Genomic DNA, 18,977 nt, shown 5'->3' with positions numbered 1-18,977 from the left:
ACCGCCCTCGGGCCGACTTTGGCCCTCTTCGGGCGCAGTACAAGCTAGAGAAGTGCTTCTGCGCAGCTCTCTGCCAAGGCTAGAAACGCGCCGGAACTGGTCTCCTAGGATGCCTGGACGCAGAACAGCTCTGGGGCTTTTCCGCGAGGCCCGCTAGGAGTCCGGAGCTCCTGCGGCACACGCCCGGCAGAGGAAGCAAGGGCAGAAACAGCTGGGGGCCGGTAGGTGGGGCCAGCGGAGCTGGGGCCTCTGCCAATGACCTATCTCCTTTTCTCCGGAAGTGAGAGAGGTCCCGGCCCGGCGCGCAGAGGCCTGTTGTCAAGGCAACCTACAGACGCGGGTCTGAGTTGGCCAGAGCCTTTGCTGAGAGCTGTCTCTTTTGTGGTTCCTCCCCTCTGAAACGGTCGCAGGGGAGTTCTCTCGGTGGAATTGCTTCAGTTTATACCTTTTCCAGCTCTCCCATCTTGGACTTACTCTTTCCCTGCGTTGGTTGTCAGGTCAGGTTGGTTGCCGCTTGAGTCCTGCCCTAGTCCATGAATCTCAGGTAGGAAGAGGGTGCTAGTACATTGCAGGTGCTCTTAAGCATAATCTCAACTTTCGGGGGAGTGATGTGAGGGCAGTTGCCCTGCTGTGTTTGAAATTAGAAATGATCCTAGGTTCCATCAGACACCTGGATCTTTATCCCCTGAGCTCCGAGGTGGACTTGATCCTCACCTGCGTGGAGTTTAAATATGAAATTGCCTTTACACATCTCTTTTCCTCTCTCCTTGCTTATGGACTGGATTTGATCAATTTATCCTTCGCTTTTCACTATGTTCTGATTTGGTGTAAGCAGCCTTATAGCCCCTAATACCAAAAGAGAAGTGATGATAATTGGAGCTGGACAAAGTCATCTTTAAAAATGAGGGAAGTGGGAGGTGAGTTCAGTTCGTTTCGGTAGCACAAGAGCTCACATGGAAAGACGTGGTTGTGTTAGTTAACCCAGCATTCATTACATGCTAGAAATAACATCTCATGACTTGGCAGCTGTTTGGGTGGAGACAGAAGCCATCAGACCTTGCTCTTTTCTCCTCTTGCTACCCTATCCCCAGCACACCCCAACTACATACTCAGTGCTTTAGGGCAAAGACAGCCCTTGGTATGCAATCCAGGATTAGCTCTAAGCCATTTGTTTAAAATGCTGATCCTTTCACCACCAAGTTTAGGTTTCTGGGCTTCCCTGGTGGCTCAGATGGTACAGCATCTGCCTGCAATGCCAGAGACCGGGGTTTGATCCCTGGGTCAGGAAGATCCCCTGTAGAAGGGAATAGCAATCCACTCCAGTGCTCTTGCCTGAAGCCTGAAAAATTCCATGGACTGAGGAGCCTGGTAGGCTACAGTTCCTGGGGTCACAAAGAGTTGGACACGACTGAGCCACTTCACTTCACTTCACTTTAGGTTTCTGGTGTTCCTTAGTCTCTGCAGCTAATTCTCCTCCTCTTCCCTATTGCTTGTACCGGAAATGGTGTAGCACTGAAAAGAGGTCTGAAACCTGTATGACTTCAAACTCCACAATAACTAGCAAATAATTTGGCAAAGTAAAATTCAGTTTTCCGGGTTTGAAATTCAGACGATTGAGCTGTTTTATCAATGCTGCTGCTGCTGCTGCTGTTGGTCGCTTCAGTCATGTCCGACTCTGCGACCCCATAGATGGCAGCCCACCAGCCCTCCCCCCCCATCCCCACCACCCCCGCCACCCCCGGTCCTTGTGATTCTCCAGGCAAGAACACTGGAGTGGGTTGCCATTTTCTTCTCCAATGCATGAAAGTGAAAAGTGAAAGTGAAGTCGCTCAGTCGTGTCCGACTCTTAGCAACCCTCTGGACTGTAAGCAACCTACCAGGCTCCTCCATCCATGGATTTTACAGCTAGTAATTGTTATTCTGAAATAACACATATCTGAATTGATGGAATTCACTTTAACACATATTTAACCTCCTACTGTTTTCCTGTTAAGTGCTGAGCTATAGGGTGAGGAAAACCAGTAGTAATCGTCGCCTTTTTTGAGGATTATAGTTAGAGTGATGAAGAATAATAGCTACGCTTCTTTGTGCTTAATACACTCTGAACACCTTATCTAATTTTTTGAAGGCTGAATTTGTAGAGAGGCATTATGATCATGTCATAATTAAGTGCAGAGGTGTGAAACTAAGGATATGTTTCAAATGTATCCAGGTATTTGATTATGCACTAGTTTATTTATTGACTTTAGTAAGCATCTGCTATATTAAAGGCATCAGATACTAACCTTCGTGGTCTTGATTGTTTATTTGGGAGACAAAAAGAGCTAATTACAGTGAAGAATGAGGACTGTCATGCCTGGGGAAAGGAAAGAGGAGACCATGGACATTTAGTGTATAAATTTTGTGGTTTTTATTATTTTCACGTATGGTACGGTGACTTAAAGTGGCCTATAGTGATTTGAAATGGCTATAATGTTGTGCTGTGCTTCAGTCGTGTCCAGCTCTTTGCAACCCTATGGACTGTAGCCTGCCAAGCTCCTCTGTCCATGCGTTTCTCCGGAGAAGCATACTGGAGTAGGTTGCCAGGGGATCTTCCCCACCTAGGAACAGAACCTGTGTCTCTTGTGTCTCCTTCATTGGCAGGAGTGGTTTACCACTAATGCCACGTGGGAAGCCGGACGATAGTGTTACTAAGGTATAAATAATGTGAGGCTGATGTATGGAGTCAGTCAGGTAGCTGATTGTTTAGCACCTCTGTTTCACCTTGGGTCTGATGGCCACTAATCATCCTGGCAAATCCAATAGTGCTTGTGAAGTGACTGAAAGTGCTGGGTCTCTGCTGCTCAGGCTTTCCTCTGGTTCTGGTGAGCGGGGGCTGCTGTCTAGCTGAGGGGCACGGGCTTCTCTTTTGTGGAATACGGGCTCTAGGACATCTGGCTTCAACTGCTGTGGCATGTGGGCTCCGTAGCTGTGGCTGCTGTGCCCTAGAGCACAGGCTCCATATTTGTGGTGCGTGGCCTTCGTTGCTGCATGGCATTTGGGATCTTCCTGGATCAGGAATCGAACCTGAGTCTCCTGCATTGGCAGGCAGACTCTTCGCCACTGAGTCACCAGAGGAGCCACAGTTTCTTCCTTCTGAAAGCTGTCTCTGAAAGGAAAGCCATTTGCTAGTGCTGTCAGGGTGTTCTCAAATCTAACGATCGGGGATGCTTTCAGAATAAGTCGGCTGTGGATTGGTAAATTTTCCTGACTTTGCTCACGCAGTAGAACCCCAGGCTTAGGGTGAGGGTTTTTTCGAGAGAGGGCTATGGAAATGGGCGTCAATGGGGAAGATCAATAGCCAAGAGTCGGACGTGACTCAGCACCTAAACAACAACAACAGCGGCAACATGAATAGAAGAGAGTTTTATTTGAGTCAAAACTGAGGACTATAGTGGGCGGGGCTTCCTGGGTGGCGCTAGTGGTAAAGAACCTACCTGCCAATGCAGGAGACCTAAGAGGCATGGTTTCGACCCCTGGGCCAGGAAGATTCCCTGGAGGAGAACATGGCAACCCACTCCAATTTCTTGTCTGGAGAATCCCATGGACAGAGCAGCCTGGCCAGCTACAGTCCATAGGGTCACACACAGTCAAACACAACTGGAGTGACTAGCATGCACGCAGGAGGACTGTGGCCTGGAAAACATACTCTCAGATAGCTCTGAGGAAATGCTCTGGAGCAGACTGGTTTTCAACACAGTTTTATATCTTGTCATAACAAAGAACATCATAACAAGAGTACATTTACATTCCTTCAAGGTTTCAAAAAGACATCTACACAGCGAGTCAGCATCACCTGGAACGAGAGCTTAATCACTGAAGGTATGATTCAATGCTGCTTAAAATCCGAGCTCCTGTCTGACCTGTGCGTACATCTTCAGGTCCTTCTCACACTGATCATCCTGCCTTCCTTTTATAAGGTGATTAATTGGGTCCCCCGGATAATTCAGGATAATCTCCATATTTTGAAATCCTAACTTAATCATATCTGGAAAGCTTTTTGCCATTTAAGGTAACATACTCACAGAGTCTGATGATTAGGACATGAACGTCTTCAGGGGGGCCATTGCTCAGACTAATATTTACCCCATAAATGCTGCCCCACATAATGTAGTCGCCTCACAGAAAGTTGATTTTGGTGAAAGACGGAAAAGTGATTAACCACCTGACTGCTTTCCATGTAATATTATTATGTAGTTTGTATGACTTATTTAAAATTAGAATAAGAATTATCATTTTATATTGTTTTACCTTTTTCAGAGTATACTGCTTGGTAAATACATGAACTTGAATGGATTTGGATGTTAAAGGAGTTGCTGCTTCTCCTTCAACTCAAACTCTGCCATTCTCTGGAAGAAAGAAGCCAGTACAAGTATGTATGCTATATAATTTTCCTCTTGTAGGATGATTCATTAAATAATTTTCTGACTCCTTTCTTCGTGTTTTTATGACAGTTCATCCTCCCGAATATTTAGAATTAATACTTAGATTTGAATAACAGAAAATATTGAAGATAATCATTACTTTAAAATTGATCATTACTTGAATGTTTTATTTTTAATTAAGCTGATTATCAATGTTTTCTTATTATTTAAGAATTATCTATGAATGTCTGCATACATATAAAATATAAAAAATAAAAAAGGAGAAAGAAGAAGAAAATAATCAATATATATTTTGTGTTATCTAGGTAGGGAAAGAATCTGGGCTTCTGTTGTTAGGACTTTCACTCTTTTCAACCCTCCTAATATCACTACTGTATATTATTGATTAGGTGTAAGTGTAAAGCTACTTTGTCCTTGTAATCACCACAGAATTGAGAAAACATAAAATTTAGTTTAGAAATACATAACATTGATATATATTTCCTTGCTCTTCTTACTGTTTCAAATATTGAATGCCTACTGTTTATCAGCAAACGCAATAAATGTTTCAACAGTTTACTTTATTCTTACAACAAACCTTTGAGTTAGGTATTATTTTTGACTTCCCTTATTTATTTTTATCCATCTATTTACTTGGGAGAAGGAAGGATTTATTACTTGCAGCAAGTAAGGAGAACAATAGGGACCTTTTCCCAAAGCAGAGTCTCCCTGAACTGAAAAGCTGGGGAAGTTTTAAGCAAAGGGTCCATGCATGTTCATGATGGGGCTTGAGCAGAGGAGAATTGAGCATAGAATTGGGGCAAAGGCCGACAGAGTCCAGGCTTTACTTGACTGAAGTCAGAAGGGCCAACAGCATCATTCCGTCCTCCACCTCGGTGGGGGCCTTAGTTCCAAATAAACCTAATTAATTTAACATTCCTCTCTGAGATGTTTCAGGGTTCCTTCCAAGCATCCAGAGTTAATTGGAGGCTGGTGTCAGGACTCACTAAAGCTCAGGTTCTTTATTTCTGGTTGCAGAAAGAGTTTAGGGAGAGACAGAGTGATAGGTAAGAAGTGGATTTATTTAGAGGTACGAATTGCATAGACAGAATATGGTCCATCCCCAAAGGGAAGGATGGCCCGGGGAGAAGCACATTCCAGAGTGTGGACCATCTCCCAAGGGGACCGGCCTCACCTGCTTTTAAATATGGAAGAACTGAGGCTCCTAGAGATTAAGTGACTCGTCAGGATTTTGAGCTTCAGTTCTGACCTCAGTATCTGTGCTGTTTCCTCTGTGTTCAGCCATTTTCCTTATATGCATGAGTGACAGCTTTGGGGTTTTTGTGGTTCACAATATTATGGGTTAAATCTGAACTATTTGATAATTTTAATCAAAGCAGCCCTTCTTGGGAGAGGCTATACAGGTGTAAGTTCAGAGAATATGTAAATCTCTGTACATTTTATGAAGGTTTGCTGTGAACCTAAAAGTCGTCTAAAAAATAAAATTCATTAAAAATGAACTGGATAAAAAAAAGCGTTGGATACAAAAATATCCAACTTTTAAAATAAAAATACTTTTGGCTTTATGGGCTGCACAGTGTCTCCACTTTGCAGTTTCTTTGAGAACACATAGGCAATTTGTAAATAAATGAACATGGCTGTGTGCCAACAAAACCTTTAGCATAAAAACAAAGCTGTGTCTAGATTGCTGATCTCTGGCCTAGGGATTTGCAAACTATAATTTATCTTTATTCTGGATTAGCTAGCACAATTTTATTGTGGCTAGACAGGAAATATAACTGCCATTCTGAAATATTTATCCCTATGGCCTCATTATTAGATAGACCTATTTAACAGATTTTTAATATGTCTGTTAAAACATTTTCTTGGGAATAATAATGATCATGATGACGATGAAAACAACAGCTATATTCTATTTAGATCCTCTGTCCACAGAGGACCCCATGGAGAGAGGAGTCTGGCAGGCTACAGTCTGGGGTCACAAAGAGGCAGAGACAACTGAGCAACTAACACTCACTTTTCACTCTTTCATATATATGAAATTATATTGTAAATTTATTATTAATTAAATAGAACAAATATATATATTTTTATTTTATTATTATATATTAAATATATATACATCCATTTAGATGATCCTCTTGTGACTTTACGTTCCTGCAATTTAACTATTTATTGGGACAGTACTTAATACAATGCCATGTGAAAGTTGATACTGAGCTGAATTTTTCTCGTAGTCTGAGTGATGAAGCCCAGTCTTGAATGTAATGTCTGTACTTGCTATCAATATAAAAATGACCCATTAGATAATATTTCACAAGTAAGCTATAAGTGCTTATAAATAAATTATTTCCTGCTTTTAACTTTAGCTTTCCCTAAGATTCCTACATAGTTCTTATTCCATGGTGGCTAAGCTCACTGTAATAGTCAGGTCTTTGCCTATTGTTTCCCCCCACAGGTACATAAAGATGACATTTTATTGTCAATGTATTGAGACATATTAGTTTTTTAAATTTATTTATTTTTAATTGAAGGATAATTACTTCACAGAATTTTGTTGTTTCTGTCAAACCTCAACATGAATCAGCCACAGGTATCCATATATCCCCTCGCTTTGAACCCATTTTTTTAGCAATAAAATCAAATATTTACAAACATATACCTGCATATATTTGTCATTTTCTGCTTAAATCCTATACTGTCTTCCCATTTCCTTTGGGATAAAGTCCAGGCTCCTTAATTTGCACTATAATTTAACGGCTCTGTCCACTACCTCCTCACACTCTGGATTTCAGTCTTTTCTGTCAGCTCTTGCCTGTGGGCCTGTACAGGTTGTTCCTCCTGGCTGGAGCAGTTTTCCCCCTTCTCTCTTGGTCTGGCTAACTAACTCCTACCTATCCTTCAGAGCTCCATTTAAAGTTTCCTTTTTAATTTTGGAAAAAAGCTACCTCAGTTCCCTAGACTAGGTTGGGTACACACGCTCTGTGCAGGTGCTCTGTCTCAGCATGTATTTTCCACATTGTGAGTGAATGTCTTCCTGAGCAGAGTCCTATGCTGATTATTATCCTATCTCAGCATACCAAGCACAGTAGGGCTGGGGCTTCCTAAATATTTCTTATGTAAGCTTACTGAGAAAAATTACAATTGGTTTTGTTGCATTGGCACATTGGTTATCTTTTAAAGTATAAATAAATGACACATGCCTACTGATTAATCTAATTTTTTTAAATTAAAGCAAAGATGGATCTCAAATCATGTGCTATGGAGGATCCTTGCCTACCTGTGTAAGTTACCTTTCTTCACATTTGAGCTATTTAATGGGTAAATATGGAAATATACATTGAGAAGCAAAAAGAGAAAGAAAAATTATGTATATAGCTATGATTATGAACTACAGAAAAGTTTATATACATGTTGATGCCCTGAAAATTATTCTGTCCAAACTGAAGTATTTCCTGTGATAGGATGGTAGGACTAAGACTAATACTTCTCTTGTTGTTTAATTTTCTAGTATCATTTTTCTATTTTCCTGAAAAAGTTAAAATATTGTTTTATTTAGAAAATTCAACTAAGAGCATTTAAAAATTTATATAAAATACTGTACTTTTATTGGGATAGTCAAAATGGATTTAATGGGAGGTTATCTGTTGTTTAGTCTTATCTTGAGGAATATGACAATTTTATCAGTCTTATTAAAGTGATTTAATTTTGGACTGGAATACATTAATTGTTATATATTTTAAATTTTTGCTTTTTAAAATTTGGAAGGATATGATTTTTATATTCTTTCAAATATTGGGTTGGTCAAAATGTTCATCTGGGTTTTTCTGTAACATCTTATGGAAAAATCCAAATGAACTTTTTGGTCAATCCAATATATTAAATTACAGGGCTTCTTGGAAAATAGAAATTAAAAAGTAATATATTAACATGAACTATATAAAAATGACATTTTTATAGATTAACAATGGGCAAATATCAGCAATTTCACGTGTTCCACAAAATAGATACCTGTTTGCTCATCCAGACAAAGAACAGAGCTAGGTGTACATGCTAGATACAATACTGAGTATGTGATGACAGTCAGCTGTTTGCTGGAAAATGTCTAACAACTGGTTTTCTAGACATGTATTATAAGCTTATCATATATTTTGCTTGCTAATTATAAATAAAGTTAAGTATATTTTAAGTTGCTTATACATTTTCTGTGAAAATATCCATCAGGGTGAATATTGGTTGATATTGTCATTAATTGTAGAGTGACATGAGCGATTTCTTTGCTGAATCAAGTAATAGTTTTGCATACTAGAATAGTATTTCTTCAGTTTTTTGTTACTCGCCACGTGACAGTTACAGGTGATACTTTAATATGCACTACTAACATTTTCTCCAGCATGTTTATCAGCCTTGGAAGTCAACACAATAATATATCAAGGCCTGATTCATAACATCTGCCCATATTTGTGTAAATTATCCCACTGTGGCTGATTTCAGTCTATCACTGAACACAGAGTTGGAAAGATATGCCAGCCATGTATTGACATTCAGATATGATAGCTATAAATAACCTCTATAAAGCAAGAAATAGTGAAGTATAGTAAAGCTATTAAGAAGTGAGGGTTTTGAATATTTATTACCTTTGTTTTTCATATAATTGATATAATTATAAGTTTACATAATTTTAGTCTCAATAATTCTGTGTTAACAGCCTGTGCGAAATATTACTGAACATTTAACAAAAGCCTCTCACAGCTGGTAAGAGCCAGCACACCACTGGCTAAGTTTACCTGTTTATATAGTAAGATATAGCATATATGACTTGCAACTATTAAAGACTCATTTTAAAAAAAATTATGGAATACATAACTATTTCTTTCAGGGTCCCACAACTTGATCTGGGAAGCCTTGTTGACTCTGATGATGAGGTAATTTTTACTTGGTATTTCATATTATAAACATTTGAACACAGTGCTATAGGTAGCATATCACTAGTGTCATTTAATTTTATTTTTTAAGGATGGTTTACCATATATGCCACTTAGTACAGCCCATATTCATTTTAACCCAACAAATCGTCTTTTGCTTTTGGTTGGGTAACACCATGTCACAAACTGTATACTCAGCATCATCTATATGACCTGGTTAGTATTTACTTCTCATTACCAACTTTCAGAAGTACAGCGTGCACTTGTCACTCTATTTAATCCATAAATTTCATTATGGTCAATCTATGTTTTGTTTAGTTTAAATATAGTTAACGTCTATTTGGATTTCCCTGGTGGCCCAGATGGTAAAGAATCTGCCTGCAATACAGGAGACCTGTGTTCAATCCCTGGGTGGGGAAGATCCCCTGGAGAAGGGAATGGCTACCCATTCCAGTGCTCCTGCCTGTAGAATTCCATGGACAGAGGAGCCTGGTAGTCTACAGTCCATGGGGTCCAAAAAGTCGGACACAACTGAGTGACTAACACACACACATAGTGTATATTAGTATCTCAGACAATACTGTTGATAAATTTTACTTTGCTTTACATTTTTGCCTCACATAAGAATGGCATTTTTAAAATGCCGTACAAAATTGGTAAACTACAGGTTTATACTGCTAAGTCGCTTCGGTCATGTCCCACAGAAAATTAGATCAGATGTTGCTAGTTGAACAATATAAAACTGGTCTCTTGAAACTTGTATGTCTCTTGACATACTTTAGGCTATGAGGATACTATGAAGTAAATAATAACTACTTATTCCAAGCTGTCTCCTTGGGACATATTTATCCTTGAAACAACATTAAGGGTTTTATTTCATGTCACGAGCACAAGTTCTGACTAGCAGTCTATGCCCAGGTGGGCTCGCTTTTCTGTCTTGGTTAATCTTTTTCCCTTCGTGATCTCCGCCATCTTGTCTTGGTTAAATTACATGAAAGTGCCTTACTCGGCATCATGTTACAGTTTCCACCCAAAGCCTCCTCTCATTCTTCTCCTGGGGTATAGACTTGGATATAAAATGTTTCAAATAGAAAATGTACCGGCTTCACCCTCCTGTTGGAGTTGCTGGCCCTCTCTGGGACAGTATATAGTTTCTTACTATTCTTTGTAGGTTTCTCTTATCTCCTGGCTGTGCTACCTTTCATTCCATGGTCATGTGGAAGGGAGCCAGATAACACCCTAAGACAGAATATTTCAATATTCTAGAACTGGCAACCGGAGCTTCTCAATATTAGTGACCTCCAAGTTCAATGACTATTCTGGAAGAAATGTTCTGCAGTGGAGGTTTTCTGAGGCAGCAGTGAAATAATCTATCTGAAACTCCTAAGTAGAGAGAAAAGTCGTTCTTTCTTCTCTCTGTTTTAGAGCTAGGACTGATGTCCAGCTGTGAAACAAGATACAGGCTTAGGGTATTTGAGGCCAGTGCCCACTCAGGCATGCTGCACCAGCTAAATGTTTTAAATATTACCTCTCCATAGAAAATAGATCATAGTGATCTATTTATTAAGCATAAATGCTAAGGTAAATAGTAAACTTGTTTGATGTTAATAAGGAAAATTAATAGTAATTTTGAATTTTTTATCACAATAGCATTCTTTTTCTTTTTACTTCTTGGAGCAGGACAGAATACCTGAAAATTTGCCAGCACCAACAGACAAATACAAACTAAAACATCAGCAATACAAAACTGAAACGAAAGGGGGATATAAACAATACAGTCAGAGAAATGCCGAAAAGGCAAAGTCAAGTGTCACATATCAACAGACTCCAAGAAACAAGACAGATGATAAGGTGATGTATGAGGCTTTACAAAACTGTAATGGAATTTAAAGAAAACAGTGTTTGTATTATAGAAACATCTCTTTGCCTGATTTATCTTGCTGTTAATCATAATAAAATATAATAGGTAACACTTATTTCTATGTGCCAGGGACTCTTTTTAGGGACTTTACTTAAATTAACTAGTTTATTCTTCACAACAACTTCAGTGGGTTATTATCACCATTTTCAGATGTGAAAAATTTAGTCATATGACCTATCTTTTCTCTGTAGTTTTTCACATGCCTTAGGTTGGAAATAAGGCAATATTACATATCTGTTTCCCATGTAGCTGTCTTGAACTCTATTTGTCTCACTTTAAAGACTAAACTTTAAAGTCAAAAGTGGTTTCAGACTTTCAAGTGACCCTGTCTTATTTTAAAGCTGTCGTCACGCCATGATTGTTTTCTAGTTGAGTTAGGGAGATATTTTTAATATCATGAATTGCTGAAGCTGTTATATTGTATTTAATCTTAATTAGATATAGACTCACCATTCATGAATATAAGAGCAAAGGAAACATGATAAATTTAATAGTGTTTCACAAGCATATCGATAAGTTGAACCTTGAATTTTAGAAAGGTTTGAAAGCATAATTTATGCTACTACTGGTCATAAAGAAAGAGCACTTAGATATAATTCTTCATTCAGTTAACTTTTAATAAGAATAATGTATTTTCAGGGAAGTTTGATAGTTGTATTTACTTAGCATTTATTGTTGAGTAAAAAGAATAAGTTGTAAAACCTTTCTAAAATTCAACTTTGACCTTTCTGGTATGCTTGTGAAAAGCCATTAAATTTATTATATTTACTTTGCTCCTATATTCATGAATGGTCAGTTTATACCTAAATAAGTTGTAAGGAGCAGTGGCATATCAGCTTTTTTTTCCCTAATCCATGTAGGGACTATCTGGAACTCACTAAAACTCATGGTATTTAGCTAAAAGAGTAACAAAAGTTATGGGATTATTTGGTCTTTTTAAATTTTTTTTAAATATAAATTTATTCATTTTAGTTGGAGGTTAATTACTTCACAATATTGTATTGGTTTTGCCATACATCAACATGAATCCGCCACAGGTATACATGGGTTCCCCATTTATTTGAAAACTAATGTTCCAGATTCAAACAGATGTACATACATATAGTATTCTAGTGTCTGTAATAGCAGGTGGGACAATTTCATAACTGTTTAGCATCTGGGTGTGTAGTATCTGTAGGATCTACCATGTGATAGTTAGATTACTGTAATAATGTTGGGAAAACAGAATGAAAGTTTCTGTAAGTGCATGCTTTCCTTTTCACGGCAGAACAATTCAAATAGTTTTAAAGTAAAACCTTGATACCCTTGAACACAAGTTCAAACGAGGATGCTTATTTACTTTTGGTTTAAGAGAAGAGAAATATTGTTTGCAAATCTTCCCATATGAATGAGTAAGGGTTTTACAAATAAAAGCCAATATTTGCATATGTTCTTTTGGAGAAGATCTTGTTTTACTTTTTTGATTTTTTTAACCTACATATTAGAAGTTAATATGTCTTTGGTAGTCTTACAAAAAATCCCTGGTTTCTATATATTCTATATATAATAATCTTGTACTTATGGAGTTTGAGCAACTTATCTGATGTCATTTTAAATTATACTCTTATTAGAACCAAAACTGCTGTATAAATTTGCTGTTAATAAATCCTATTATAATTACATGAATTACCACTGGGATAGTAAATCTCTAGAAATAAAAGAGGTCCCTGATATCTGAAATATAGCCCTCTTTAAAGCAGGAATTCACATGCAAATTGATTCTCTTTGCTCATAAAGATTGGACATGACTCAGTGACTTCACTTTCACTTTTCACTTTCATGCATTGGAGAAGGAAATGGCAACCCACTCCAGTGTTCTTGCCTAGAGAATCCCAGGGACGGCAGAGCCTGCTGGGCTGCTGTCTATGGGGTCGCACAGAGTCAGACACGACTGAAGTGACTTAGCAGCAGCAACAGCAGCTGATAAAGAAAAGCTAAAGTTAGATGAATTTAGAATCCAAGACAATAATTAAAGGCTATAGCTACTAATTAAATAGGTTGATACATCAATCAACTGATAATATCAAACAGTAAAATAGTTCCACTCTGCTTTATTCTAATGGCAAAATTCCTATGTTCAGTTTTCCTTCCATTTAGTATAAAAGGTGATGAATCTCACTATCAAATTATTTTACCTCCTAAAATGTAAATTTATATATATCTGTGTGGGTACATAAATATATATTTTTAAAGTAATGAAATACCTTTAAATAAAACACTGAAAATCAAAATTCAATTTTACAGGAAATAATATTAATTCCCAAATTAATATTAATTAATAGTACTTGTATTCAGTTCTGTTCAGTTCAGTCACTCAGTTGTGTCCAACTCTTTGCAACCTCATGAACTGCGGCATACCACGCATCTCTGTCCATCACCATCTCCCAGAGTCCACCCAAACCCATGTCCATTGAGTCGGTGATGCCATCCAACCATCTCATCCTCTGTCGTCCCCTTCTCCTCCTGCCCTCAATCTTCCCCAGCATCAGGGTCTTCTCAAATGAGTCAGCTCTTCACATCAGGTGGTAAAAGGATTGGAGTTTCAGCTTCAACATCAGTCCTTCCAGTGAACACCCAGGACTGATCTCCTTTAGGATGGACTAGTTGAATGTCCTTGCAGTCCAAGGGACTCTCAAGAGTCTTCTCCAACACCACAATTCAAAAGCATCAATTCTTTGGCGCTCAGCTTTCTTTATAGTCCAACTCTCACATCCATACATGACTACTGGAAAAACCGTAGCCTTGACGAGATGGACCTTTGTTGACAAAGTAATGTCTCTGCTTTTTAATATGCTGTCTAGGTTGATCATGGGACTTCCCTGGTGGCTCAGACGGTAAAGCGTCTGTTTACAATGCGGGAGACCCAGGTTTGATCCCTGGGTTGTGAAGATCCCCTGGAGAAGGAAATGGCAATCCACTCTAGGACTATTGCCTGGAAAATCCCATGGACAAGAGGAGCCTGGTAGACTACAGTCCCTGGGGTTGCAAAGAGTCAGACACGACTGAGCCACTTCACTTCACTTCACTTCATTTCACTTCACTAGGTTGATCATAACTTTTCTTTCAGGGAGTCAGCGTCTTTTAATTTCATGGCTGTAGCACCATCTGCAGTGATTTTGGAGCCCCAAAATAAAGTCTGACACTGTTTCCACTGTTTCCCCATCTATTTGCCATGAAGTGATGGGACTAGATGCCATGATCTTTGTTTTCTGAATGTTGAGCTTTAAGCCAACTTTTTCACTCTCCACTTTGACTTTCATCAAGATGCTCTTCAGTTCTTCGTCACTTTCTGCCATAAGGGTGGTGTCATCTGCATATCTGAGGTTATTGATATTTCTCCCGGCAATCTTGATTCCAGCTTATGCTTCTTCCAGCCCAGCGTTTCTCATGATAAACTCTGCATCTAAGTTAAATAAGCAGGATAACAATATACAGCCTTGACATACTCCTTTTCCTATTTGGAACCTGTCTGTTGTTCCATATCCAGTTCTAACTGTTGCTTCCTGACCTGCATATAGGTTTCTCAAGAGGCAGGTCAGGTGTTCTGGTATTCCCATCTTTTGAAGAATTTTCTGCAGCTTATTGTGATCCACAGAGTCAAAGGCTTTGGCATAGTCAATAAAGCAGAAATAGATGTTTCTCTGAAACTCTCTTGCTTTTTCGATGATCCAGCTGATGTTGGCAATTTGATCTCTGGTTCCTCTGCCTTTTCTAAAACCAATGTGAACATCAGGAAGTTCACGGTTCACGTATTGCTGAAGCCTGGCTTGGAGAATTTTGAGCGTGACTTTACTAGCGTGTTATCATTGCAAGTATACCTTTTTTCACCAACTCATAAATAGACAAAACACCTACTAATTCATTCATTGTTTATTCTTTCAAAAATAGTTCTCTAATGTTTCATGATATGCAAGATACCTTTCCAAGCACTGGTTATAGTCAGTGACTAAAACAGACAAATGTCCCTGCTCTTGCAGGAAAATAAAAAAGAATAAATGAATGAATGAACCAGTTGGGTAGCCATTCCCTTCTGCAGAGGATCTTCCTGACTCAGAGATGGAACCCCGATCTCCTGCATTGCAGGCAGATTCTTTATCTTCTGAGCCACCAGGGAGTCCTCTAATATGATAGATGATGATAAATGCTATGAGTAAAGGAAACTTGGAAAGCCAAGGTTGGGGTTGTAGTTTGTACAGGATCATCAGAGAAGATCTTTTCCATAAGGTAACATTTTAGGGCACATTCAAAAGGGATAAGAGGCAAGCCAGTTAGAAGAAACTCTCAGTGTCATGAAGTAGGAGTGGGCATGGAGTAGTTAAGAAATATTAAGAGCAGTGTGATGAGGGAGAAGAGCAAGGGAGAGGTGGGAGGAGATTTTTTCAGTGAGTTAAATGGAAGCAGAGGCTGCGAGGCAGATCAGAGAGGTCTTTATCTTCTATTCTGTTTTGTTGAGAATGGGTTTTACTGTGGAGGCTATCCCAATAATCCAGGCAAGAGATAAGGATGCCTGCTTGCAGGTGGTTGCAGCAGATTTGGATAAGAAGTGGTCACAACGAGAAGTTCGATTCTAGACAGTTTCTGAAGGTAAGGCTCAGAATCTTTGGTGAAGGATTGGTTTTAGGCTTGAGAGAAAGGAAAGATGAAAGATGACTCTAAGGCTTTTTGAGCTGAGCAGTTCAAAGGGTGTATTTTTTCATTAACTGGAGTGGGGGATATCACAGTGAAGTCTGATTTGAAGAGGTTAAATCAGATGCCAAGTGGAAATGCCACTGTTTCCCTTGGGTAAAAGGCTGAAAACAAGTTGAAACAAAGTAAGATGCCTTTGAAAGTTTCCTCCAACCTATACTTAATATAGAACCTGGCTTATACTGAAACATGTCTGTTAATTTAATCTTTCTTAAATTTACCTTATATAATGTTAAACATCTTTTTGGTGACTGTGAAATCACTACTTAGGAAAAACAGATATTAGTGGGTAAATAAATACAATTATAAAGTATCCTCATAAATTTATTTCACTATAGTACACACTTAAGATTTATTATTCATTCATTGGATACATATACAGTGCCAACTTCATGTGGTCCTGCTCTGGCACCAGGGATCCTGCAATGAAAAAGACAGACAAGGTTCCTGCCCTCATGGAACTTACAACAGAAGAGGCAGGCAACAAATCATAAACAAATGTATAATAAGGTTTCATGTAGCAATCGAAGGTCATGGAGACAGCGAAGACTATGAAGATGAAATGAGACCTTTCAAGGAAAATCTAAAGTAAGAACAAGCCCTGGGAGATCACTTGTAATCTATCACAGTTTTGATAAGTTGTCATCCTATTGGAGCATTATATTTTGTTAAGGTCATATAAACACATCTAGTATTCAGAGAAAAATTTAGCATTTACCTCTTTAGAAGGTTGTTAAAAGTTCAGAAATAGCAGACGTAAAACCAATGAATCACCAAAGCAGTAATTAGTAAAAGTTTTGTGTACACGTCAAATGGTCAGTTTGTGAACTGGAAGTACTCAAATTAAACATGGAAAGAGACCCAGGGAGCTATTGTTATAAAACAGTTTACATAGCGTGGAGGCAGTGACTGTTTATGCTTCACAGTGATTGGTTATGATACCAGAATTTTCTTAAGTGATAATGGATGGGTTAGTGGTTACTTCATATCAGTTTGGGGGAACAGTTTAAGTTTCACTTATGATTTCCAGAGACATAAGCAGGAAGTAACCCTGGTCAAGTTAGTCTCACTTGTCTTGTAAAATAAGCTAAATTAAGCTTTGCTTGTATGACTAAACTGGTATTGTCTGCTCAGGGAATTTTTACGGCTGGTTTCTGTTTGTGTTTGATTTTAACAATCTCAAAGGATACACCCGTATATTAGTATCATTTTACTTGCGAACTTAGCTTTATAAATGAATGACATGCCCATATTTATTAACTGTATTTACAAAGACTCAAATGGACAATTATAGTTATAATAGTTGCTATTTTTTATGTAATGCTTACTATATGTCAAATACTTATGAAATGTGTTGGCCATGTATCACCTCATTTAATCATTTTTTGGAGTACAAAACAGTTACTAATTAATTGCCATTTTATTTATGAGTAAACTGAGGCACAGAGATGTTGTCTAGCTAGAAAGTGGGAGAGCTGGATTCTATAGGTGGTCTGATTATCAGAGCCTATACTCTTAATCTGACGTATCCAGTCATTATTTTATTCTTTATATTGTTAAAAACAAATGTTCTAAGCATGCATATGAGGGTTCACTTATTGCTTCACATCTAGTGTGTACAAGGTACAGAAGGCATCACAGATGGTCTGACAACTCTGGACAGGAAAGCCCTGCTACAGCAGGGTTATGCAGACAACCCTCACATTCTCCAGCGGAGAACAGGAAAATCTGATGCTGTAAGTTAATGGTACTTTTACTGATTTGATAAACCGTTTAAGATGATTTGTCCTCCAAAATTTTGCAGCCTTAAATTTGAATAAGTGCTTCTGACAGTTGAAGTTGAGCTGAGGTGAATAGTCATTAATACGCCAGGTTCAGTCCTCACTTCTACCATGGATTGACGTTTGGTATGTTTACTGTGGAAAAGTCATCTTCCATCTTTGGAAGTTTGTAAAAATTTAGTTTACACTGTTCAGAATGTTAACTGACCATGAAGACAATGGGCTAATCTGGTATCACCGCTTTCCCCACAAAGAAGTAGCTGGATAATCTTTTTGTTTTGAAAATCATAAGCTAATAAAACTGAAGGGCAGGGATAATGTAATTTTTCTTTAGGAAAAGGGAAGCAAAGCCCTAGTCTCAATGTTAACTTTAAATTATACCTTTTACGAAATCAGTGAGATTTCTTAATGAGTATTACTTAGACTAGTTATTGTTCAAGTAGATAATTATAGCATTTCTATAGTGTCCTGGTGTATGCAGACCAAGCTGCTTGAAGTTGGAGGCCATTGGCTCCCTAGACTCCCCCAGGTGATTAATACCTCAGGTACACCTATAATTGATTGATGGGCTATCAGTGTGTGTTGGCTTAAAATTGAGAAAATTCTGCTTTAGATGGCCTAAATAATAATAAAACAACGTGGATTTAGCTAGATATATTATCATTGAGTGGATATTCAAAATAGATTTAATTTGGATAGCAATCATCCTGAGTCAATCCATTCTGAACTGACAGCAAGATGTCATCAAACTCTAGCCAGGTGGACTGATTTTCTGCATATGTCCCAAGCTGGTAATTTGTTTGTTTATTAAAAATCACACGTACATTGTTTTATATGCCTATTATTATATAGATGTTTATACTTAATAGAAAAACAAATATTACCAGGGTTATAGAAAAATTAAAAAATGTTCCTTATAGGGCAAAGTTGTGTCCCAGATAAGGCTTATTTTGGTATATTTCCAAAGTATACTCTTTGGGGGCTTCCCTGGTGGCTCAGACAGTACAGAATCTGCCTGCAGTGCAGGAGTCCCTCGTTTGATCCCTGGGTTGGGAAGATCCCCTAAAAAGGTAATGGCAACCCACTCCAGTATTCTTGCCTGGAGAATTGCATGGATGGAGGAGACTGGCAGGCTACAGTTCATGGTGTCACAAAGAGTCAGACATGACTGAACAACTTTCATTTTTCACTAAAGTTATAC

The 18,977-nt window shown here is 38.4% G+C and overlaps 1 protein-coding gene across 1 annotated transcript in view; it reads left to right on the top strand.

Annotated features, from left to right (window-relative positions):
- Positions 1 to 344: 344 nt before the first annotated feature.
- Positions 345 to 18,977, top strand: part of CAPS2 (calcyphosine 2) — a 46,006-nt gene continuing 27,373 nt past the window's right edge. The window contains 8 exon segments of the mRNA XM_012173937.5: positions 345 to 544; positions 3,799 to 3,861; positions 4,300 to 4,411; positions 7,660 to 7,672; positions 7,675 to 7,708; positions 9,304 to 9,349; positions 11,030 to 11,200; positions 17,609 to 17,731. Of these exon segments, the coding sequence (XP_012029327.3) occupies positions 4,331 to 4,411; positions 7,660 to 7,672; positions 7,675 to 7,708; positions 9,304 to 9,349; positions 11,030 to 11,200; positions 17,609 to 17,731 (468 nt within the window). The 5' untranslated portion in view covers positions 345 to 544; positions 3,799 to 3,861; positions 4,300 to 4,330.

This window comes from Ovis aries, chromosome 3 (genome assembly GCF_016772045.2).
Source record: "Ovis aries strain OAR_USU_Benz2616 breed Rambouillet chromosome 3, ARS-UI_Ramb_v3.0, whole genome shotgun sequence".
Taxonomy (NCBI): Eukaryota; Metazoa; Chordata; class Mammalia; order Artiodactyla; family Bovidae; genus Ovis; species Ovis aries.
The sequence above is the reverse complement of the archived record's forward strand: the minus strand, read 5'-3'. Positions and strand labels throughout refer to the sequence as shown.